This window comes from Neovison vison, chromosome 5, assembly GCF_020171115.1.
Source record: "Neovison vison isolate M4711 chromosome 5, ASM_NN_V1, whole genome shotgun sequence".
Taxonomy (NCBI): Eukaryota; Metazoa; Chordata; class Mammalia; order Carnivora; family Mustelidae; genus Neogale; species Neogale vison.
Window position 1 is genome coordinate 93,420,930 of NC_058095.1, and position 25,415 is coordinate 93,446,344.

The 25,415-nt window shown below is 43.8% G+C and overlaps 1 protein-coding gene across 1 annotated transcript in view; it reads left to right on the forward strand.

The window, feature by feature from the left end:
* The window catches only part of MTUS2 (microtubule associated scaffold protein 2), a 589,758-nt gene that overhangs the window by 369,965 nt on the left and 194,378 nt on the right, over positions 1 to 25,415 (forward strand). Inside the window, exon 5 of the mRNA XM_044249524.1 lies at positions 23,638 to 23,799. Within this exon, the coding sequence (XP_044105459.1) occupies positions 23,638 to 23,799 (162 nt within the window). The remainder of the gene's footprint in view (positions 1 to 23,637; positions 23,800 to 25,415) is intronic.

The following is a 25,415-nucleotide window of genomic DNA, read 5'->3' on the forward strand; positions in this document are numbered from 1 at the left end:
AGGAGAAAGTCCTCATTTCTGATGCCATTCCTTAAAGACCCCCTCCAACACAAGATAGTCTCCCCCCATCCCCGAGCAGAGAAAAAGATAGAATAAGCCTCAGGGATAGAGCTAGACTTTAATATGGTCTCGTTAGCATCTCACTGAATAGTTACCTTGCATTTATGGAAAATGATAGTGGTGTGCTTATGCTGTGATATAAGACCCATTATAAAAATGTATTTTAAGTTTTTACAACATGAGTTTATTTTCTGAATGTTCAGTAAATAATGGCTGCGCAGCAAAAAGAGGTGGCAAAAATAGCACCGGTGGTACAGGAGCAACTGCGCTTTTGGAAGTATTGACCCAGTGGATGGTTTACAGAGGACAAGATGCAGTGAAATTTTTGGCAAGCAAGGAGACAGATATGGTGGCAGGGGCAGAGACTGAGAATGGAAATTGTGAGAAGAGAAAGGACTTATCTGGGAGTTCCCTGAGACTAGCCTCCTTAGCCCTAGGTAATCCAGATCCTCCAGTGTCCCCCCAAAAAGAATGTCAAGAACCAGAAGCTCCCAGAACTCCTTGGCTCGGATCTCACAGTGCACAAGACTTGGAACTCAGAGACAAGGCAAGAGCCAGGTAATCTAGGGCTTCTCCAGGGTGTGCAGCCAAGCAGTGAGTGAGCAGCTCTCGTGGTCACTAATGAAGGTTCTTAAGAGAGAGACAACCACAGACATCACCGTCCTGAAACCACCCAGCACCCAGCTGTGGCTTTCTTCCCTCCCAACACTCACACCATTAGGAACAAGTTTCTGAGTTAACTGTTGCTGAAGGGCCCTTGGATTTGTAAGCAATGAAATTAAGCAAGAGAAATATTGAAGTTTTTATAGAAATGGGTAGGGGCAAACAGGTGACAAAATAGTATTCTCAACAGAGAAAGAGGAAAAAAAATGCTTATGGAGAATGTTTGGATTATGTTGTGATTGCACTGACTCTTAAACTCCTGACCTGTCCAGTGAGCATTTTATTCTGTTACCAAAACCCCAGAGAGTTTGGCTCTACGATTTCGAACAGGAAAATCAATGAGCTTCACTACCAGCACACGTTCCTAAAGGCCTCAGAACAGGGCTATTGATCACAGCTGTTCAGAACAATGTGCTTCCCATTTACTTGAAAAGTTAAGAGTTGCCCCATTGTCTTCATCCATGAAGTCTTTGGAAACAACAGAATTATTTTCTCTCCCGCATGGCCAAATTTTGCACCGAGATCACCTGTGAGCTTCTTCTCGCTGAGTTCCACTCCCCATGGAGGCACTGCGCCTCACTAGAGGGAGGGCCTGAAGACACTGGGGTCCACGGAACGTGGAGGTGCTCACTTTTCTCTCCTCGCCCTCATTTTCAGAGGGCAGGGAATGGTGTTGATTTTAGGCTTTTGGAAATTTGACTTTAAATTTCATTTAAATATATCTTCTCAGTTTGAAAAAACGTTGATCGGCATCACTCTCTAGTCTCTTCAGATAAAATTACAAGTTGAATATACATTGGAAAATTTCTTAGTTAAGTACCAAGAAATTCTAATTTTTTTTATCGTTCATAAATTCCATTTTAACACTTACCCATGAAAAAAAAATAATGTTCAGTGCAGAGAAGGTGTGAGATCCCCATAGACTTGAGCAGACTGCCCATATCGACAGAGCTCTACTCCCCTGCCGATAGCATCAGCCTATGTCTTGGGGCGAGTGTTCATCAGACATTCAGTCACCAGGTCTTTCAAATTTCATGAGATGCTCCCTGTTTTCACTGACATTTTGAAGCGAAGGAAAAGAAGTAGGTGACTATATGTGCTTTATAGTTTAAAGCTGTGTATGATGCTTGGTCAGAAATTGCAGCGGGAACACCAGATCTCTTGGCCAAGTTAGTACAGACAACATAATTCACCATGAAATGAACACCAGAGCTTGGCACCTAACTCAGGTGAGTTTCTTATTATCACTTAGACTTGGCTTTCTTACCTGTGAAATCAGGCTAGTAATGCCTCTCATCTGGAGTGTTATGAGGTTTTTGGCTTGTTTGCTTGCTTGTATGTTTTCGGTTGTAGTAAAATAGGCATAACATAAAACCTGCCATTTTAGCCATTTTTCAATGTACAGTTCAGTAGAATTGAGTACATTCACACACTGTTGAACAGCCATCACCACCGTCTGTCTCTAGAACTCTTCCATCTTCCCAAACTGAAACTCTGTCTGCATTAAACACTACCTGCCCCTTTCCCCTCCCTCCCAGCCCCTGACAGCCACCAGGCTTCCTGCTTTCAGTCTCAGTGAATTTGGCTGCTCTTGGTACCTCCTCTAAGTGGAATCATAGAGCTTCTGTGTTTTACAACTGACTTATTTCACTTAGCATGTCTTCAAAATTCATCCATGTTGTAGCATGGATCAGAATTTCATCCCTTTTTTAGGCAGAATAATATTCCATTGGCTGTAAGTATCACATTTTGTTTGTCCATTCATCCTTAGCTCTTGTCTAAACTAATTTTGCACTTATCATAATCCCTTTTCTCCAGATTGGTGGAGAAGTACTTCCAGGCATGGCTCTAGTTGGAGCATGAAATATTTGTTAGGGGGTGCCTGGGTGACTTAGTAGTTAAGAATCTGATTTCGACTCAGGTCATGATTTCAAGGTGCTGGGGTCAGGCCCCAGTTTGGATCCTGTGTTCAGCGGAGAGTCTGCTTTGCCCTCTCCTTCTGGCCCTCCCCCTACTCCCTCTCTCTCATATAAATAAATAAAGTCTTTAAAAAAAATACTTATTGTAATGGTGACCAACATAACACAAAAAAATAGTTATTTACTTGAACATGTTGTATTTTCTGAGTTTTCCAACCAGGTCTAGTTAAAACATCACATAACCAAACAATAATAATAATACATAAACATAAACCTTTGGGACTCACCCCAGGAATTAACCTTTTCTACGCAGAGTGTCCTGGCCACACTGAGTGAGAACACCACAGGGATTGCATGTTGAGAAAAGGTGAGTGACCAAAGTGAACACATTGGTTTGAAATGGAAGTAAGATTTTAGGTGTTGTAAGAAAGTTTCTTGATGAGCTAGAGCAGGAAGAACATTCAACCAGAAGGGTAATCTGGAGAGAGATTAATACATATACTAAATGTGCCTCCTTGGGACTTTTATTGTAAACACCTCCTTTTACATTTTGGGTGTCTTTTTTTCTCTCTCTCTCTCATTTCTCCTGAGGGTTTTATCCCAGATCCTTTCCCTTCTTACAATAATCTTATCCATCCACTGGCTCCTTGGAGGATCTCTGTTCACTGCCCACTCCCACTCTCTACCTCCAGCCCAGTCCTGAGCTCCTTTATTCGTTTGATACATTTTACTGAGTCCTCACTGTATTCCAGGCACAGTTCTAGATGCTGGGATATGGCAGCAACCAAAGCAGATACAGTCCTTGCTGGGGGGCTGCCGTGGTAGTAGAGGCTCCATACAATTGGGGGAGGGTGTTTCTGAGGATGGTTCAGGAAGGCTTCCCTGAGGGTGGAAGGTGTGAGCAGAAATGGAGTATTTCTCTCAAAATTCTATCTGAATGACGCCAAGCATCTGAAACTCCATTCGCCCAAGGCTGAATCTATGACTTGCCCCCTTTCCCAGCAATCGGCCGCTGCCCTAGGACATGCTTTCTAAGTGATGTGACCATCCTACAGGCTGTTGGAGGCAAACACCTGGGAGACATTTGCCAGAACTTCCTCCTCCACCACATCCATTCATGACCAATTCCTGTCCATTTTACGGCTGGAGGTTTCCTGAATCTGTCCTCCTGTCTGTCTCTCCCATTATGACTTTCACGTCAGGACAGGACTACCACAAAAACATACCTCTCTCTCCATAACCGCCCTGCTGTCTCCTCACCAACCCAGAGTGAAAAATGATTGGAAAATGCACATGAGATTGTCACTCCTCTGGGAGAACCTTTCAGTGGCTTCTCATAGCTCTTAGGTTGAAAGCCAGATATGTTACCATAATCTACAGGCCTCTGTGGTCTAGGCCCTGCCTTACCAGACTCAGGTTCACCCAGAATCACCAACCCCCATCCCTTGTGACACCATTTCCTGATATTGCCATCCTTTCTTCCCATCACAGGGCCTTTGCATGTGCTCCCCACTTCCCTGAACGCTTCCCACCCTATTTTCTTAGCTAACTTCATCCTTCAGGTTTCAGTCTCCATGTGACTTTTGAAGAGTCTTTCTAGACCTTCCGTATCCCCAGATTAAGTTAGAATTTTAGTTACTCTTTCCCAAAATCTCTTATACTTTTCCTCCATAGGCTTTACCATGTTCATTCATCCATTCAAGAGATATTTAACAGATGTCTTCTACGAACCAGGCAAGGTTCTAGGTGCTTGAGCTGTATCAGTGAATAAAACAGATAACATCCCTCAGATTTCCATTCTAACAGGGTGAAACCCCCTCAAAATAAATAAATAAACGTGAGCCAGGAACAGCTGTGGAAAAGAACTAGAAAAAAGAACTAAATCAAATAGGGAATCTGAGTGGAGACCAAGTTGGCGGGGTGGGGGGCGGCTGTTGGTGTTATTATATGTGTAATGTCTTCCTTGTGCTGTATTTGGTTCCACTGGGACTTGCATTTTGTGGTCTTCCCCTGGCATAGAAGGGGTCTATTGAATGAGATAAATAAGTGAATGAGTGAAATGAGTGAACAAACAAACAACAGATAGGAAGACAGAGATAGCATGGCCTGGACCCAGACCCAGGCTGTGGGATGGATTGGAAGAATGGATTCGAGAACTGTTTAAGGCAGGACCAGGCGGCCGAATTTGGCTGTCTAGCGGCCTTGACCTAGAGTACAGTGCAAGTTAAGGCTTCATGACACTGAGGTTTCTTATCTGGAAGATGGAGGCACTTACCCATTGGCTGCAGCTTCACAGAGGCTTACCCTTAAGCCTTCTCCACATTTTACAGGCATAGGCAGTGGGATTTCCCTTCTGAGATGACTTTCCCACTCCCACCTCAGTTTAAAAGTAAGTGCCTCTTACCTCCTCTAACCCTCCAATCCATTTAGCTTTCGTGTTTGGCCCAGGGTTTCCTTCCTTGTGACAAGAAAATAGGGTAGCACTTCCCAGAATATGCAAACACTGCCAGCTTAGATTACCTCCACCTCACCTCCTTCTGCGAGCTTTCCACTTTCTGTGCTGTTGATTCCGAGCTAGAGAGTGGCCCGTTGAGCCTGGAGTCAACCCAGGTACTCACAGGCCGCTTGCTTCCTTCCTTCTCCCTCTCTCGCTCCTGTTCAGTCATTTTAAAGTTATAAGACCCATGCCAGCACTTTAAAAGGTTTTTTTTTCCTCGCACAGAATTGCTTACTTGAACCAAATGTGTTCTTTGATTTTTTTTTCCCCCGAGAGATGCCAAATTCTGAATATCCCCTAGTTTACCAGCAAAATAATTTTTGCCCCCAGCACAACGCTGCCCCAGCATTAAGCTGTTCCTAGGTTAATACTCTCGGAATGCACCACTTTAATCGCACCCCCCCACCCCCCCCCCCTCCCTGCTGGAGGCAGGTGTAAGCAAGACTGGCAAAGGAAGCCGCCTCCCTGGAGTGGAGATGAAGAGTTGAGGTAGGGCAAGGATGGGGATCAACCTTGGCCTTTGTTTTGGGGATTAATCCTGGGGCTTTTTCATTGAGACAAGCTTAAGTAAGGATTTCCTCCTGTGTTGGAGAGCTGATTGCTTGCAGCTCCCTGGGGTCCATCTGTCAAACTGTCAACCCAGAATTGAAATTCTGACTGTTTACACACAATGGTAAAAGAACTCACCCATATTCAATACCGGTTCTAAATTTCTCCTCCGTTCATTTGATGGTGTGGTTCTGTGATGCTGATACATTTGTCTCGAAGATCAAATCAAAGACTAAGTAACACTGTGAGGAATTAAAAAGACCTCTCCAAAGGACCAAATCTTTAAAATCCTAGGATTCAGCTTTTGAGATTTGAAGAAGACAGGAGAGCTCTTTTCTCTGGTCAAAACTCTCGTCCATGAGACAGAGCTCTGTGGTAGCTGAAGGCCCAGCCTGGGAGCTGGCCGGAGGGAGTGGGAACTCCGGGTGTGGGGAGAGGGATGTCTTGATGGTGAACTCATAGATACCAGGCCCAGCCACCTTCGGTTTCGGGACATGCTGGCTTGAATTGTGGAAAGGACTGGGACTTTGGAGTCAGACAGATTTCAATATGAAGTTTGCATTTACTGCCTTTGTAATCTGGTGTGGTTCAAATGACCCGGCTTTAGTTTCGGTTTTTGCAAAATGAGCAAAAGATTAGAGATTGAGTTTATCTACATGGGTGCTTAATAAAAATATTTGACCAGCATTAGCCCTTTGGTCAGTACGGGCTCCTGTTTCTCCCAGGCCTTGACATCAGAGCAGTGGCAGGCTTTCCCTTAGAAGGGGACTGGAGTATTAGTGTAGCATCAAGCAATAAATCAGAAACGAAAGGTACTTGGTGGGTGTCCCAGCTATGCGCAGAGTTTATCAAAATGACAGTCGGTGGTGGAGAGCAAGGGAGAGCCAGTTGATAACAGGGCTGTGTCTTTGTATCTGCCAGACAGCAACTCCAGAGCAGGAATCTGGAGGCCAATGCTGGGACATCTGGCCCTGAGCCAGCTCCCCAGGAAGGCACAGTGCTCGGTACTAAGGCATTGAAGTGGACCTTGGTGCCAGCTCCTGTGGGGGGAGGTCGGTGAGCCTGAGCCCCAGTGCTAACAGCTCAGGGCACAAGGGGCCACAGGGAGGGGCTCAGGCTGAGCCTGGGCAGGGGGGTGTAGAGGGTGGTGCCTTTGATCGTCATCATTATATTCTCACTACCGAGGTGTTTATCAGATCTGTACGTATATATGGCTCTGAGACTATCTTGAACAGAATAGATTGGTATTTCATTCACTAAAAACAGAGAAGGAAAGAAAGAGGAGACTTAATACCAGTGTTTCAAAGTGACACTTTGCAAAAAGAAAATAGTATCTCCACTACTGAAGGACAAGTAAGTCATTTATAATTGCCATGATTTGCTCCTATCTTAATTGATCCTGAACCGGTTTTCTCTATAGGGAAATGAACTTCCCTCACGCCTCATTCAGGATCCTGTCACAGCTTGGAGCCGGTCCAAATTAGGGCTCATGAAAACATTGTAGACCCTTAAAGACTTAGACCAGCTGGTCTTCTCAAACCAGTGATGCTATGTGGGCACAGCTGTGGGTCCCTCTCACCTGCTTCTAAATGTTTCCTCCCTGAAGTTGTCTTCTTCCCGTCATTATTCCAAAACAGTTCATGTACCCCAGTACTCTTTACGATGGATCTTACTTCATTTGGATCCTGACTTTGTCTCACCAATGTAATGAAACAGCGTCAGATGATTCCTTTGTCTCCAGTCCCATCCCATTCCGATCCATGTTCCCACTCCATGACTGTGGCGATCTTCCCAAAATGAGCACCTATGTCATTGCTTTGAATAAACCCTTCAGTGGCTTTCTGTTTCCTTCAGGATTGAGCCTGAACTTGGTAACACAACCATGTGGCAAGTCCACATGTAGATAAGTGTGCAGAGGACTTAGGTACGTCAGAGCATGGTGGAAGAACCATTGTTTGCAACCTTCTCAGAACGGTTGACTTCGGTTGTAATACCGGACTTGGGTTTTAAAGAATGAAACAAAGTTCGTCTGGTAGGAGAGGAGTGGGAAATGTGCTCAGGATGGAAAGAACTGCTTGTTTAAAGGCAACAAAGCCACCAAACCCCAGCATGACTGATTCACAGCATGGTAACTAGTCCGGTATGGTTGGACCATAAGATGCAAGGAGGGGGTTGGTCTTGGAGCTCCTGAGGAGCTTAGATTTTACTACATTAGAGGTGAGGAATCGTTGAATGGTCGACAACTGGGAAATGATTAGCTTTGTGTTTTAGAACGAGAAGGATGGCAAAGAGATTAGAAGCGAGAGAGAAGGTAGCCTTCAGTGAGTATCTGCTGGGGGCTTGATCTGGCTTATTTCTTTAAGTCTGTACCAGAACCCATTTTACAGATAAGGAAGCTTGGATTTGGGAAGATTGAGAGGTTTCTCTGAGACTGTCTAGCACAGGTGCACTTTCTATTAGGGTCGCCGGCTTCAGGGGGTCAGCGTTGCCTCCACAAGTCCGTGTGGGGCACTATGGCCAGGGTGGGTCCCCATCTGTCCCCGCCTTCCTCTGAACCGCATTCTCCTCTTACCAGGCTGGACTAGCTCTGGTCATGTGTACCTGCCCAGTACACTAGGAACCTTCAGAGGTTTGCTATTATTGCCTTACCACAACCTGGTAACTTTTTAAAAGATTTTATTTATTTATCCAAGGGGGTGGTGGGAAAGCACACAAGCCAGGGGAGAGGTAGAGGCGAGGGAGAGACTCCCTGCAGAGCAGGGAGCCCAATATGGGGCTTGATCCCAGGACCCTGAGATCATGACCTGAGCTGAAGACCGACACTTAACCGACAGAGGCACCCCCAATCTAGCCACTTGAAACAGCGCCTGCTTATTAGCTCCCATATGGCAGAATGGAGCTCACTGCTTAAGACCTCAAAGGCTGAAATCCAGGTTTGAGAAGGGCTGAAATCTCTTCTCCAGACCCCTGGGAAAGAATCTACTTGTTGGCTCATGCAGTTGACAGAATTTATTCTTTGCAGGTCTAGGCCTCAGCTCCCCCTCTTCCTGCCAGCCATCAGTCAGGAACTATCCTCAGCAACCAGAGTCTGCCCTCCTTCCTTGTTACTGGTTCCTTCTATCTCCAGGACATCAACAGTGTATTGAGTCCTTGTCGTGCTTCGAATCTCTGACTTTCTCTCCTGCCTTCCACTGGAGAAGATGCTGTGCTTTTAAAGGACACATGTGATTAGGTCAGGCCCACCCAGGTATTCTCCATTTCTTTTTTTTTTTTTTTTTAAAGGTTTTATTTGTTTATTTGACAGACAGAGATCACCAGTAGACAGAGAGGCAGGCAGAGAGAGAGAGAGAGGGAAGCAGGCTCCCTGCTGAGCAGAGAGCCCGATGCGGGACTCGATCCCAGGACGCTGAGATCATGACCTGAGCCGAAGGCAGCGGCTTAACCCACTGAGCCACCCAGGCGCCCGGTATTCTCCATTTCTTGATGGCAAATGCCCCATGTGACATGACCTAGTCATGGGAGTAGTGCCCATCATATTCACCACCCTGGGAATTATGCAAGGGGTGTACTTCAGGGACCAGGCATCTTGAGAAACCTCTTAGAATCCTGCTTACCACACACGCCTTGATCACATTTATGGTCAGAATTTGCCACTACTTAAAATAAAAAATTTCCTCGCTGGAGTAGCCCAGCATTTTGTTCCTATCTGCTGTCTACCACATCACCAGAAGCCTCCGTAGGGAAGGAGACCTTGGCAGGGGCTGCATTTCATACATATTTTAGGAAACAATTTATTCCAAGACTGCTTGAGCCCCAAGGCTACAGACTGTCCCATTCTTTCCTTTCTGCACATACAGCCTTTGGGGTGTTACTGTTCAGGGTGGAACACAAAGAAGGTTCCGGGCATTATTACCCACACCTACCAGGCCCACGGCTACTGCCCTTAATGAAGGCAAAGCTTTCTCACGATTCTGTTTCCTTCAGCCATATGTTATAACTAATGAAGAATCCAGATTTTACTCTGAACTCAAACACTTCCTCTTATAAGCCTTGATTTATGAATTTTGAGCTCTATGAATAATAGATATTTATACTTGTTTTCTATTTACAAACATTCTCCAGTCTTTTAGAATTTTTTTTTTTTTAACAGCAAAACCAAAAAGGTTAAGGAAACTCATCTGCTGGTCCTTGCTCAGGTTGTGGGCTGACATGGGGAGAAGGTGTGATTGCATAGTGACTCCCAGATGCAGCACAGATGGTGGGATGCCCTGCCCCTCAGAGACTCAGGGAGACCTAGGTGTTTGCCTGGGCCTGATGTGCCCCCTCACCATTATCTGGCCCAAGACTGGCTCTGTTGCAGGATGCTGAGAGAGAGGAATGAGCACAAGAGTCGAAGCTCCCCGGGGGGTGGGGGTGGGGCACAAGCTTGGTTTCAGAGGTTCATAAAATCTGGAAGGCAAGAGACAGGCCTGGCTTCATTGCCTTAGGCTTAAGGTGGAGGCTGCTGGCACCTTCCCTGAGGAAATACCCTGTGTGAAGTGGCCAACTAGAGCCTTTGCTTATATCTCACAAATCTGGAAGGCTTTAAAGGGGTTGTAAAGTCCATTTATTATGTTATCGTAATTTGCAAAAACAGTTTGAATGATGCTTGAATGATTTTATGATAGACTTTAAATAGTGCAGATTTTATTTGACACGAATGATGGCGAGGAAAGCACGTCCCAGACATAGCTAAGCCCATAAAAAAGAATGGCAATAGGACTTTCAGTTTTTGAAACTTTGTATTAGAAAAGGCTTTCAAGAGAGGACTGTGTTCATAAGCTAAGAAATGAGCGTAATGTTTTTCAGAACCCTGGAGAGGGGAGACTACGATGTATTTAGTGCTTACGTGTATGAAATACGAAATGCATGATCTGCTGATCCCAGTCGCGCTTGCTTCTTTTGAGGACATGGGTGAAAAATGGTTATCTCGGGGCCACCATGTTCTCATGGGGTTCCAAGACCGTGGTCCTCTTTCATCTGAGCCAATAGCCAGAAATACATAGACAGCCAAAGGAAACCAAAGGGTTTTGCTTTTGGTTTGACTTGTAAGTCCACCAATCTTAGTGCTTTAAAAACTGTGTATTTCTCAGTGAGATGCTTCCAAGGAATGACACTTCTCTGTTAAACCATGATGATTTAAACCCATCAAAGAGCATCACCATTTGTCTCCTTTTGGGGTCCCCCCCACCATGCAATCTCAGTTGACATCAGTTGCTATGTATGTTCTCAAGATATTTTTATTTGGACTTTAGTGCAGCTTCTGGGGGTTCAAGGTTTTGGACTGAGGCTACCAGAAATATGAAGATTGCAGCCCAGCTTCCCAGTCTTCACGGAGATGGAGCTGAGTGTACATAGGAAAAGCAGGGGAGCTTTATTAAAACATCATTAAATATCAAAGCAGCATATTTATATAGTCCTCATTTATCCAATGGGTTAACCAAAAATTCACTATTGAGAATTATTAAAAAATTAGTCATCAAGGCAACCCAGCAAGATGTTAGATATCACTAGTCTCATTTTCCACTAAGACAAGTAAATACTCTATTTTGCCTAAATGTTTTAGTCTTTCTTCCTGAGCAGTGGTTCTCAACTGGGAATGGTTTTTGTCCCCAAAGGATATTTGGCAACATCTGGAGACAGTTTTTGATTGTCACAATCTGGGGATGGGCAGGGAGAGAGTGCTATTGCTATCTAGTGGATAGAGAACAGCGATGTTGCTAAGCAGAAAATTCGTAGAGACCAAGGGATGAATATTATTTTGCTTTACAAGTGGACACACATCTTAAAGCCAATATGCTATTCATCTCCTAAGAGGCTCTGCTCCTTAAAAGTTTCGTATTCCCCAGAAACTACTCAGTAGGAAGGTTCTTTTTAAGAGTGCCACAACTTCTTGCTAGATGGTACAATCTGATTGCTTCTTGCAGTCCCTCTAGTGTTGATAAATATATGGGAAAGGAGGTTGGGGCTCAGTTGCACTGAGCCACTTTTCAACATTTGACTTGTTTTCTCAGGGTTTGATCTTGGTCTGCTGCCATACTGTGGCTCACTAAAGCCATGTTTGACATGGAATAATCCACGAGTCCCCCAGGTACCTGGAAACAGCTAATTAAATCTGTGACATAAAAAAGGAGACGATAATAGAGCACCAGACCCGAGCTATAGAAATGGAGCAGCTAAACTTTCTTGTTGCTCTATTAATAAAAGCTAGTACAGAAACCCTTGATCATTCCTATAATTTCTTATACCATATTAATAACTTTAGCAGAACTTAAATTGAGTTCAAATCAGATGCTCTTATCTTTTAACAACTCCCATATTAAGTGTATAATTAAAATGCTCCAGTTTAAATATTTTCCCCAAGGTATTAACTACTAAAAGATTCACACAGTCATGAACCAGAGTGTTCATGGATGATGGCTCAAGCTTTTAAGCACTTCAGATAGGGAAAAGGGATTTGTTACAACTGGTCTAATTGATATAAAAGGGGAATGGTAAAAAGTTGCTTTTAATTACCCAAAATTCTCCTGATGTGCCATATTAGCCCTCAGTCTCTTAAGTAACTAACCTCCATCAATATTTGACCACGTCCTCTCCTTTGCAAATGTGACTCGGTAAATATTAAAGAGATTAAAAGTTAAGTTTTAAGTGATTTGTGTGCTGAGAGTTCAGAAGTCTTGGGCTGGGTGATGCCAGCTTTCATCTTCCTTGGTTACTTCTGTGGATTTTAAGAGAGATGCTTTTATTACCCCGGGCCTTTGCTTTCTTTGTTAACCAGCTGGGTCTTCCTTAGACTAGCTCTGTTACCTAGAAGGGAACGGAGAGAAGATGCTATACTGAAGGAGACATTTAAACAGACTGTGAAGGGAGGTACCTGGGTGGCTCAGTCAGCTAAGCCACTGTCTTTGGCTCAGGTCATGATCCCGGGGTCCTAGGATCGAGCCCCACATTGGGCTCGCTGCTCAGCAGAGAGCCTGCTTCTCCCTCTCCCTCTGCCTGCCACTCTGTCCACTTGTGCTCTCTCTCTTTGTCAAATAAATAAAATCTTTAATAAATAAACAAACGAACAGGCTGTGAAGGCCTTATGGACTTGCCCAAGTGACAGAATATGACAGGTCTCTCAGATGGGGGACTCGGGGAGACCATTCACCAGGCCTGCTTTCCCTCTGACATTTGTGTCCCTGCATTCTGAATCGCACCTTATCAGTTCACCTGCACCCCAATTCCCCCAATTTCCTGCAAAGAAATAGGAAAGAGACCCTCTTTGCTATTAGTATGGACTCTGGAGGGAAAAGTGGGAGCTTTTTTCGGGTGCCTGGGGGCAGCGAGAGGATAGACAACTGGGGGTATTTTTTTCTTCTGCAATGCTGTAGTTGTGATCATGGTCAAAAGAAGAAAACATGGGGGATTATGCCTGGCGTAGGGGGCGCTGGGAAGACTGCCTGTTGGGGCGGTAGGAACCTGCCAAGGCGGAGGTGCTGTTGATGGCGGCTTTCGCTACTCGCTGGAACCATCGACTTCCGCTGGGGATCTAGTGGGGTTAGGGATGTCTTGAGGGTACTTCCATAGGGATGCAGGGAATAGGATCTCATAACATGTGGTGCCATTTGGTGTCATTGGGATAGACAGGGGGCTTGAAGAAACCGGCTGAGAAGAGAGCTTTACCTGCAGATGCCGGGGCTCCCACTGCCGATGAGAGCTCCCATTTATCAAGTATAAGACATGCGGCAAAAGTGCTTAATGCTCACTTTCTCCTTTTATTTTTAGAGTAACCTAAAGATGGAGGGTACCTAAGAAGCCATTTCATAAAAGAGGCTTAATTAGCTTTTTAAAAAAACATACAGTACATCATTATTTTTTGATGTACCATTCAACGATTCATTAGTTGTGCATAACATCCAGGCTCACCGCAACACACGCTCTTTTTAAAGAAAATGTTACTAGTAACTTTCTAATCTGGCATTGAATTTGGACAGAGCCTCTAGTATTCATGACTGTGCTATATGGTACTTTTATTATTATTACCGTTAATCTTACTGTCACAGCCCAGCCGGAAAAGTTTAAGAGTTGAGGTCTTGCCTCAGGAGTCCGGGAAGTTTGTTTGGCCCTGCAGGAATCATCTCCCCAACAGCCCCTGACCTAGAGAAGTATGCCCTGCTACTTAGTAAGAATGCTGAGTGTATGAGGATATGTCCCACCCAGTAAGGGTGGTAAGCATATGAAGATATCGTATGAAGATATGTATGTTCTCTGATCCAGGGCTGGGATCATTTATTGGCTTCCTGGAGTGTGTGTTAAGAAAGACTGTGAGGCCCTCTCCTGGCTTAGTGAGAAGCCACCATTTGCTCTAAGTCGAGAGGACGTAGCAAAACAGACAATATGTTTCTCTTTCTTTCATTAGGACTTAGGCTACTGAGGAAAGGTGGCTATCAAAAGAACCACAGTTCCCTAGAGCTGCCTGTTCAGAACCAGACCCCTAGAAGGGATCCCAGTGAATGCCTTGGAGAGATACAAAGCCATGAGAGATGGGGGGCTGGAAGAAGAGGGAGGAGGGGATAGGCTGATGGGGCTGATGGGCTTCACATGAGGCTCTGTGTGGGGTTAGTGGACAGATGTCAATGTTACCATTTGCTGAGCACTTACGTGTGCCATTCGCTATTCTGAACATATAATAACTTTTACAATACAACAACTCTTAACTGGTAGGTACTGCTATTATCCCCCCTTGGAAGATGATGAAATGAGGCACGGGGAAATTAAACAACTTGTCCAGGTCAGACAACTAGTAAGAAGTTGCTCCAGGGTTGGAACCCAGGCAGTTTAACCACTTACCTATTAGCCTTTCAAACTTTAAAAAACCCAGAGATTCATGCTTAAGGTGATACCAAAGCAAAATTTGAAATGTGTTAGAGAAGAAAAGTATTAGGTAAATGGGACCCTCTCGGGGAGAAAGATCATAGTGCTTGGGCAGAAAGACAAAGAACATTAAAGAAAAACTTTTATTTGAATATGGTGGACACACAATGTTACATTAGCTTCAGGTACAGCACAGTGACTCCACAGGTCTATAGGCTATGCCGTGCTCCCTGGGAGTGGAGCTCCCCACTGTCACCAGACCACATCACTACAGTACCACTGACTTATCCCCTAGGATGTGCCTTTCATCCCCAGGACTTATTCTTTCTGCCCCTGGAAGCCTCTACCTCCCTCTCCGTTTCACCCATTTTTGCCTAAGTGCTGATGTTTGCCTTTCTGTTTATTGTCTTCAGAAGTGCTCAAACCCCACCGTACCACACCACAGACAATGCCCACCTTTGAAACAACAAATGCCCACCTTGGCTGTGCTCATTCCATGTGACTGCATTCACGGGTGCAGTTGGGGAACATGCGAAGCTTTTCAAGAGCCCGTGGTCTCAGAAGTTGAGAACAAGAGGTGTCTGTGACAGGAAGCGCTTGCCCCAGGACACTGTGGCACTGACTGCTTTCTTCGTTCGTACAGCAGGGCTCAAGCACAGCCTTAATTCTAGCAGAGCAGTAAGTGCCAGGGGAATCCTGCCTCCAGTTTATACTGCCCTTGATGTGGGAGCAGGAAGTAAGGCAGGGAAGACAGCTGGGACCACATAATGGAAGATTTGAACAGCAAAAAACAGTTTGTGAGGTACTTGGAAGACTATGTTGAGCCACTTCTATTTGGGAAGAACAACAGGGCACAGTGAAGAGGCTGAACTGAATGGGGTGGGGTGGGTGGATGAGAGGAGTCGACACCATTGTCTCTGCAAGAGGTGACAAGGGACGGCCTGGAGGCTAGCCACAGGAGCAGGAATAGAAATATGAAGTCTGGCATGGAAATGGAAGCATATTGACTTGCATTGGTTGAAGAAAGGGAAAGAAAGATTCAAGGATGATTTTGGCACTCTGATCCTAAAGTTCTAGAACGAAGGTGATATCATCAATATTAAAGAATAAAAGAGTTCCTGGTGCTCGTGTGCAGCTGAGAGAAATGTTTCCTTTAGGTGTCTCTCCTCTAGGACGCCTTCTCCAAATACTTGAACTTCACCCTTGAATCTCCCTCTAGCTCTCCCCCCTCTGTTTCTTTCAGTCTTTGTACCTGTTTGTGGTCTGGGTGTCCCCTTTTTGGAAAAGGTACATTGTATGAGGTCAGGACCAAGTCTGTCCTGAGCTCCCTGCCTAGTGTAGAGCCTGGAAACTAGGGCGCTTAGTCTACTTCATTTTTCACAAAGAACAAACTTTGGTGAAATGCTAAGATAGGGGGTTCCCTTTAGCTCTTTAATGTGAGAATAAAACACCTAGGTTAAAATATGCACAAGGTGGGAAATGAAATATTCAGTTGGTACTCTAATAATTAAACTAAATTTTGCCACTGAGTGATAACTACTGCTAAATCAATGAGATATGCATCAATTAGGCAATCATGCAGCCAGAACATTATACAACTTGATTGCCGAGAATTGTAAAAAAAAAAAAAAAAATCAGTGAAGAGAGTAGTTTAATCATTATAATATGTATAAATATTCAAAATCAATGAAACATGTTTCTTAAGGTTTGGCTGTAATGCCTTCATATTATTAATAACAATTTTGCTTTTCTTCCACAGCCTTCCTCTTAAGAACCTTATTCTGGTCTGGTTAGCATCTGTCTCTCATTGTCATTCTTTCTTCTAAGAATCAAGCGAACTTCTTGGCATTCCAATATATGAAGACGTGAAAGAGCACATTGGAATATGTATCACAAAACCCAACTTTTCTCCTTGACCTCAGCCATAGCCAGAATTACCTGTCTGAGAAGGTGGAGTAGACATCTCTCCTTCCTTCACAGGGGAATATTAGGTGCCCTGTACCTTCCCACATCCTCCCCCTAGTGCCTGCCTCTAGGACCACCTTTTGTGGCCTGAATTTGCCTGTGTCTTCCTCCCTCTGTGGTGTCAGACAGAGAAGCTCAGACTTACACCTAATTTTATGAGAGTAGATGAGGAGGGTGAAGGGGTTCCGGGAGGAGTTGAGTATCATCCTCCTCGTGTCTGAACTTGCTGTTTTGCTATAATGGATGGACTGCAATAGTGGGTTGGAGGAATTTTTTTTTTTTTCTGTCTTATGCCATCTGAGGTACCTGCACCACTTTATAGTCCCACCAGTGTGTATGAAGTTCTGGTTTCTCCACATCTCCACCAACAACTTGCTATTGTCTGTCTTTTCTATTATAGCCATCCTAGTGGGTTTGCCATGGTTTCTTTGATTTGTATTTCCCTGTTGTCATCTAAAAGATGACATTGGCCATCTTTTCATGTGCTTATTGACCATATGTATATATTCTTCAGAAAAATGTCTATTCAAATTCTATGTTCACTTTTTATTGATTTACTTGTCTCTATTGTTGAGTTATAAATCTTCTTTATATATTCTGGATACTAGACCTTTATCAGATAAGTGATTTGGAAATATTTTCTTCAGTTCTGTATGCTGTCTTTTCACTTTATTAATAGCATGCTCAGAAGCACAGAGACTTTTATTTTGATGAAGTCTAACTTATCTATTTTTTCTTCAGTTATTTGTGCTTTTGGTGTCATATCTAAGAAATGATTATCTAGTCCCAGTGTCATTAAGACTTACATTTGTGTTTTCTTCTAAGAGTTTTATAATTTTAGTGCTTACATCAGGTCTTTGATCCTAGTTTTTGCATATGGTGTGAGGTAGGGGTTCAGCTCCATGGGACTTTGATAGAATTGATCCATCAGTTCAGGGATGTAAGCACTGCAGGGAAGGAACTCTAGGAGTGGTACTGGAAAGGGAAAAGAGAAATTACTTGATCCTAGGACTCTCAGTGCTGAACAAACCTGGTGGTTTAAAGAGAAAAATACAGCACAATTTGGTTTATATATTCACCTGGACCTGGCTGGAGTCTGTAACCATGCAGAACATATACCTTACATATACCTCTAATGAAGGAGAGCTTACCTTTCAAGCAGTAAGTTGATGATATGATGATTTGGGGATTTACAAAAAGATGGCCAGGGTCCAGCAGTGAAATAGGAGGCTATTGTCCTTTAGTTTCTATGATCAGAGGAATACCTTCATATTTCAGTGGTGATAATGTAACAAGTCCAGGGTGCACCACTGGCATTTAAAAGGAAAGAATTAAGGAGAATAAGCTGGCAACTCACAGAGTTAAGAATGGTGTAGAGAAATCCCCTTTATGACATATGATTGTTTACAAAAAAATGTTATCTTTTCTCCCTGTCCTCATACCCCTCAGCTAACAATTATTAGCCCCTTTTCTCCATGGTCTCTTATATTTCTGCATGTCTTCTGAACAGAGGTATTGACAGACCTACCCACTAGATGCCAATATTGCTTCAACCCAAAGTATCCCAGATTTTGATCCCTTAAGGACCAGTGCTGCCTCTTTTTATTTTATTTATTTGTTATTATTATTTTATTGTGTCATTTAGTGCTGCTTCTTTATAGAACAACTTATTTGGTGTTTGCTTTTTCATGGAACTCCATGTTCTTTGTATTTCTTTCATCTAACATAACTCCTAGAGTATAAGTGGTGCTCAGCACAGGTTTGTTGTTCTTCATGGGGTCTGTGCTTGCTCTTCATTCAAGCATGTTGCAGTTCAGAAAGAAGATGTAATCGTATCTAATTGGAAATTCTGGCCACTTTTCCTAGAGCTTGACAAGTAGATACTAGAATTTATATGTAAGAGAAAGGTCAATGACCCAATATTTGGGTCAAGACAATTGTAAAATAAAAGAACCAAGTTGGAGGTACTTGTCTTATACTGGTTCAGTATGCCAGTACTAGTCTTGCATGACAGTAAACATATATGCTATGGTATTGGTATAGTGATAGAGAAAGAGATCAATGAGATAGAATATAGAGTTCAGAAATGGAGCCTCATGTGACAGAATGGATTAGGTGTTTACCAAATGATTCCCCTTTTCTCCTATGCATAAACTAAGCTACATTTCCCAGCCATTAGACTCATGGCAGAAGTGATACACTCTGCTTCCAGGCCTGACCCCCAAAAATCCTTCCATGAATAATTCATTTTTTTTTTAAAGATTTTATTTATTTATTTGAGAGAGAGAGACAGTGAGAGAGAGCATGAGCGAGGAGAAGGTCAGAGAGCGAAGCAGACTCCCCATGGAGCTGGGAGCCCAATGTGGGACTCGATCCCGGGACTCCAGGATCACGCCCTGAGCCGAAGGCAGTCGTCCAACCAACTGCGCCACCCAGGCGTCCCCATGAATAATTCATTTCCTCCCCATATACCAGCTGCATATTAATGTCTCTTGAGAAACCCAGAGTAGGGCAGAAACACAAGATGGAAGGAGCCAGAGTCCCTGAGCTCCTGCCTGGATTAAAGCTCCCCAGGATGGCATGTCATCCAGATTGCCTGTGTGAGACGATTCATGATTGAGAGAGAAACTTTTGTTATGTTGTATTACTGAAAAAATTTTTAAAGATTTTATTTATTTATTTGAGAGAATGAGCAAGGGGGGAGGGGAGGGGCAGAAAGAGAGAAGCAGGCTCCCCGCTCAGCTCGATCCTGAGGCTCCATTCCAGGATGCGATCCTGGGATCATGACCAGAGCCAAAGGCAGATGCTTAACTGACAGAGCCACCCAGGCACCCTATTAGATTACCTCAATTTGGCGGCTGTTAGCTTACACTAAAAATCAGGCCTGTATGAATCTTGACACACAGCAGAAGGAAGTACAGATATTGCAGAAGAGATGGACTGTCCAACGTACAGGGCTGAGATAATTGGCTGTCTGTATAGAAAATAGCAACCACACATCCAGCCCCTACTCCGTGCTCTGTTCCAGGTGAATTAGTGATCTAATGTACAAAACAAAGTTTTAAACTGTTTAGAAGAATACATAGGAGAACATCTTTATTATCTCAGGTAGACAGTGAAAAACTAAGACACATAAGGTACAAATCAAGTAGGGGAAAGACTGAGAAAAATCAACTACATTAAAATGAAAGACCTCTGGGGTGCCTGAGTGGCTCAGTCAGTTAAGCATCTGCCTTTGGCTCAGGTCATGATCTCATGGTCCTGGGATCGGAGCCCCAAGTAGGGCTCCCTGCCCAGCGGGAAGCCTGCTTCTCCCTCTCTCACTCCCCCTGCTTGTATTCTCTCTCTCGCTGTCTCTCTGTGTCAAGTAAGTAAATAAAATAATAAATAAATAAATAAATAAATAAATAAATAAATAAATAAATAAAATTAAAGACTTCTGAATAAAGGCACCATTACTGTGGAGGCTAGTCGAAGACTGAGAGGATATTTGAAATATATACCTAGAGAGGATCAATATCCAGAATATTAAAAAAAAAAAAAAACACCTCCTCTATGTCAATTAGGAAAATAAAATACTTTAGTAGGAAAAGGGCATAGATTATGAGTGGGTATCTTATGGAAGAAAAAACTTGAATTTGAAAAAAGTGTTCCACCTCACTGCCTGTCAGAGACGTATAAATCTGAAAAACAGTCTGAGGGGTTTGAAGTGGCGGGTGGGGGGGGGTTTGGGGGGGTGGGGGGGGGTGGGAGGTTGGGGTACCAGGTGGTGGGTATTATAGAGGGCACGGCTTGCATGGAGCACTGGGTGTGGTGAAAAAATAATGAATACTGTTTTTCTGAAAATAAATAAATTGGGGGAAAAAATTAAAACCAATTTCACTCATTCATTAAAGTCTGACAGTCAGTACCTGTGGTGGGTGCAAATTGTGACAGGCAGTTCGGACAGCCATTTTGATACCGCGCTCATGCCCTGGGTCCCAACAGTATCGCTCAGAGTGGAACCTGCAGCATCCAATACTCTGAAGCCCTGTGGTCTCTTATGTCCTGATTCTCCCCTTTTCCTGTGTCTCAAGTAGCTTGTCATAGGTTTTTAAGGACAATCATACTATATTTCCTTACATCCTGCAGTTGCTGTCAGATTTATTTCAGTGTTTCCTTTCTTTTCACTTGGAGCAGCGCCACCTGATATTAGTCCCTGGATTCGTTCCAAGTTCCCCACGAAAAACTGATTTGCTGTAATGACCAACCGCTGAACTAAAAACTAGCCCGTGTGTGCTTGTAACTAACACAGAAGAGCTCACTGTGCACCAGACACCACCCTTTCCTTGCACTAACTCTTGCCTTGACACTTAAAAATCCACTTGTATTAACTCTTTTACTTTCTGCAATGGCTCTGTGAGGTCCATGCCCAGTGTCCCCACTTGCGGATGAAGAAATGCAGGGGCAGAGAGGTGGGAGGTGGAGAAACAGCCCTGGCTGTCCTTCTCCTCAGACTCCACCCCTTCATCCAGGGGATAGCCTAGATCGTTCAGACCAGATTCGGGGACTGGATTAGATTTGTGAGACTCCGCCACTCTTTTTCTGGCTCACACAAATAGTTGTTTATTTCCAGTTATTTTCTTCCTCTTATCAAGCAATGGTTTAATGCTGCCTGCATGGTTATGAAGTAGCCAGAACGGTTCTAGGATTCAGCAGCCATTCTGAGTACTTTCCATCTCCTAAATAATGAGTCTTTAATTACTGGCTGACTTAAGCTGGTTTTCAAAGAGTAATACTGTGAACTGCCAGTCGGGTCCCACAATGATAGACAAGAATAGAGTTTTATTTTATTTTATTTTACTTTATTTTCTTTTTTGTTAATTCAAGACCACTCTCAGAGGAGCGTAGCTTCCTTGACACTTCGTACTTCAAATAGGCTGCCTTCCCAGCCTGGAAAGCTGCCAAATCTCTAAATTGACATGTTCTCTGAATAATAAATTTCACCTCTGAGGATGACGCCAGGTGCAAGAGGATTTGACAAAAGGGCATTTGAACTTTACAAATGATACAAAACATTTCCCTCTTAAGAAACTTTAATAATTAAGTGAAAGATTCTGTGTGAAACTTTTTAATGTTTAATTCAGCTTCCACTACACATTTTAGTGAGTAGATTATTCCAGCAGTATGTCAGTGGTTAGCTAAGCAGTGCAGAATTCCATGTGAAATCCATCCAGTGGCCCCTTCCTTCCATCTGTAATGTCCTGCAAACCTCCAGAGATTCTGGGATTGGACTAGTGAGCCCATTGAGTGATTCAGAAGCTAAGACTTACTGTTTTCGGATGCATGGTGTCCATTTTCCTGAAGAAGTTTTTCATGAGGTTATAATCAAACAGGTGCTTACTTCTTTATTTGACCTTCAGGATACAGTGCAGGTCCTTTCCATGAAGTTTCGATGCATTTGTTCTGTTGGCATAGATCTAATGCGTTCTTGAGCCCTGTTTAGAACTATGGAAAAGCTTGCACAGACCTGAAAAGAACTGTAGGACATAGGCTCTGTGCTGGGAAATAGGGCATTCTTTATTTTTTCTTTCCTAAATACACTTTTCTTCAGAAACAAAACAAATCTCACCAATTTTAAAGGGACTTTCAGGTCTTCAGAGGGAGGAAATCAGTAATCTCTTACACTGATTGAATAAAATTCCTGGATGTTTTGAATATTAAAGCCATTTGAATAATGTTATCATTTAATGCAGGCCCTATCTAAATAAAATGTTATGCCTATCCTTTTAAAATGATGAAAACAAAAAATTTAATCTTTTGCTAAAATTCTGTATACTTCTTCCAGCTGTCATTGCATATTTTCCACGGTAGATGGTCACATTTCTAACTGGATAGTTTAATTCCAAACAAGCCATGGTTCCAATGCATTCAAGCTTAATTTCATGGGTTAGGCCTTGCAGCTGTACTCAGAGGTATACTTAAAAGACTGATCCTTTAGGGACGCCTGGGTGGCTCAGTTGGTTAAGCAGCTGCCTTTGGCTCAGGTCATGATCCCAGTGTCCTGGGATCGAGTCCCACATCGGGCTCCTTGCTCCGCAGGGAGCCTGCTTCTCCCTCTGACTCTGCCTGCCACTCTGTCTGCCTGAGCTCACTCTCTCTCTCTCTGACAAATAAATAAATAAAATCTTTAAAAAAAAAAAAAAAAAAAGACTGATCCTTTAACAGGGAATAGATGATGGTGTCATTGTCTTTAAGAGATGACAGATGTATAAGCCACAGTAGGTTTGGAAAGATCTGGAAGAAAACTTGGGGCCTTGTGCATTTAAACCTGACACATATCCCAGTATGCCATATGTTCAGAGTGTCAGAGCAGTCCTTTGTAAACAAACTGTCCTTAGACATAGAGTCTGTTTCTATGCTGAATAGTAAACTGAAATATCAATAGGCATCGTATGCCTTTGCAATAAGCTAGGCTCTAATTCAGGGCTTCACAGTTTAGTGACACCTCAGCTTTTCAGGCAAAAAACTTCATGGGTGTCAGAGAGATTCTCTGTCCCCATGCTCCATACCCTTCTACCTTTACCCCAAGCCTCTTGTTCTGAAGGTCAAATAACTTGCAAGTCAGGATGTTCTCCGTAAGCTTCTTGGAGCAGCGGCCCATGTACGAATCTTTTTTCTTACTCTCACCTCTCCTGGGTCACACACACTGGTTTTCAAAAATAGGATTGCTCATCCTCTGTGAGTTATCAAATAAATGCACATTGTACATATGTACAGTTACACATCCACATAAGCAAATTGTGTGTGTGTGTCAGTATGTGTGCGTGTGTGTACGCACACACACATATAAAATCTTCAGAGGCTGCTTTTGTCTTTTGTGGTGTCCCTTGCACAGAGGATTTGAATGACAGACTTTGCTGTGGTGATTAAAGGGAGCTCTTCTCCACTTCTGGTCCCAGAGAAACGTTTTTCAAAGCCACTCACCAAGAGTCAGATCAAGCTCTAAAGCAGATGACGGCGATGGGATTGGCTGGCAATTGCACATGCCAAGAAGGGTCCATCCATTTTTCATGAGGTTATAATTAACACACTGTCTGCCTCCCACAGGGTCAACCTTTGGGAATGAAGACCAGCCGGTTCTGAAGGCAGCTCTGCCTTCCAAAGACACACCCAAGGGGGCCAGCCGGGCGGCCCCTCCAGCAACCCCCAGTGTGACAACACCCCGCAGGAGTTTGCTTCCGGCACCAAAATCCACATCTACACCCGCTGGTAAGACTGTGTGCCCTGGAGAAACTCCACAGTGGAGTGCCTTTCCTACATTAAAGAGTCTTTTCAAAGCCCCCCCACCCCCTGTACATCAGTTACTTAGATGGGATGACAGATGAGTTTTAAATGGCATTTAAATTAATAACAACAATATACCACTATTTTCAAGGTACTTTCTTATATTCATATGTTTAAATTCTCACAACTGTCACTCCTCCCCCAGCTGGTAACCCATTGAATCATGTAGTTTGATTGCAAGGAAAAAAAAAAAAAAAAAGAATCAAGCTATTTTAGAGCAGATTGGCATTTGGTTCTGGAGCCCCGCGTGGACGAAATCACTGGAAGGACTATAGGACCAAGCTTCTAACTTCACCTCCAGGGGTGAGTCATGGAGCCCCACACGAACTGCTGGCCAGGGATCTGGGAGTTCTGTTCCACACCCCTGGCTCCAGGCTCATGCCTCCAAAGCTGGGATCCAAGGACTAGCAGCTACCTGAGAAGGACTCCAGAACCAACCTGTTTCTGCTGGATCCAGGCCAGCAGAAGGGATGCCCTGCCCCTCCACACCCATGAAGCCAGTGACCTGAAGCAGGGCCGTCTGCTGGTGCAAAGGTGTAACAAATAAGGGTGCTTGTCGAGGCAGCCTACATGTGGCCCCCATCTCACCCAAGTATATCTGTTTGTCTGCGGGGTGCCCGAGCTTGCAATTCTGAGCCTTCCACCTTCTTGCACGATAGGAAAGTACACAAAGAAGAAGGGAAGATGTATGTTGAGCCTTAATCCACTGTAGAAGGCTTATCCATATTGGTATCTAGTCTTCCGTATTTTTCTTCTATCCTCAAATAATCATATACAGCATACACATATGGGCTTATGGGAGTTTCTAAAACTGAGGATTTATTATCCCCACTTTTCTACATGTTGCTTTCCTTATTCAAAGAGTACATCATAGAAACACCTTCAAATCATGGCGTGGCTCATTCTTTTCAGTGGCTGCCTGGTGTGGATAGAACATAATGTTTCATATGTCCCCACTGTGGACATTCACTCTGTAACTAGCTTTGCCCCTATGAACAATGCAGCAGCAAATGGCCTTGAACGAGAGGCGTTCTTTCTGCGTGACTGATTCCTGGGAGTGGATGGCTGTGTTTAAAGCTCGATTCTTTCTCAGAGTTGTTGTAGTGGTTTACGTGTCCGCCCATATGCCTGTAAGGAATAGGTGTGATCCTTTGTCCATCTGATGGGAATAGAGTACTACCTCCATGTTCATTTAATTTGCATTTCCCTGACCGCGAGACTAGCAGGAGCGCCTTGCTCTAGGATGCAGTAGCACCTTGGAACCCTCTTTGGTAAGACTTAAATTACTTATTTTGTTCTCTCTCAGCAGAAGGAAAGCTTCTGGGGGCCAGGGACCATGTCTGTGTTGTTTTAGCCTGGTATCCCCGCTGCCTGCCACAGTGATCTATAGTGATCCTTAACATCTACTCGTTCAAGGTTGGATATACCAACCAACGCATGTATGAATGCCACATGGTGTTTGACTCTCTCAGTTCCAGTGTACTAACCGTTTGGCCTTAGGTTCAATAGAAAATAATTAGGCAAGTTTAAGGGAAGTTAAG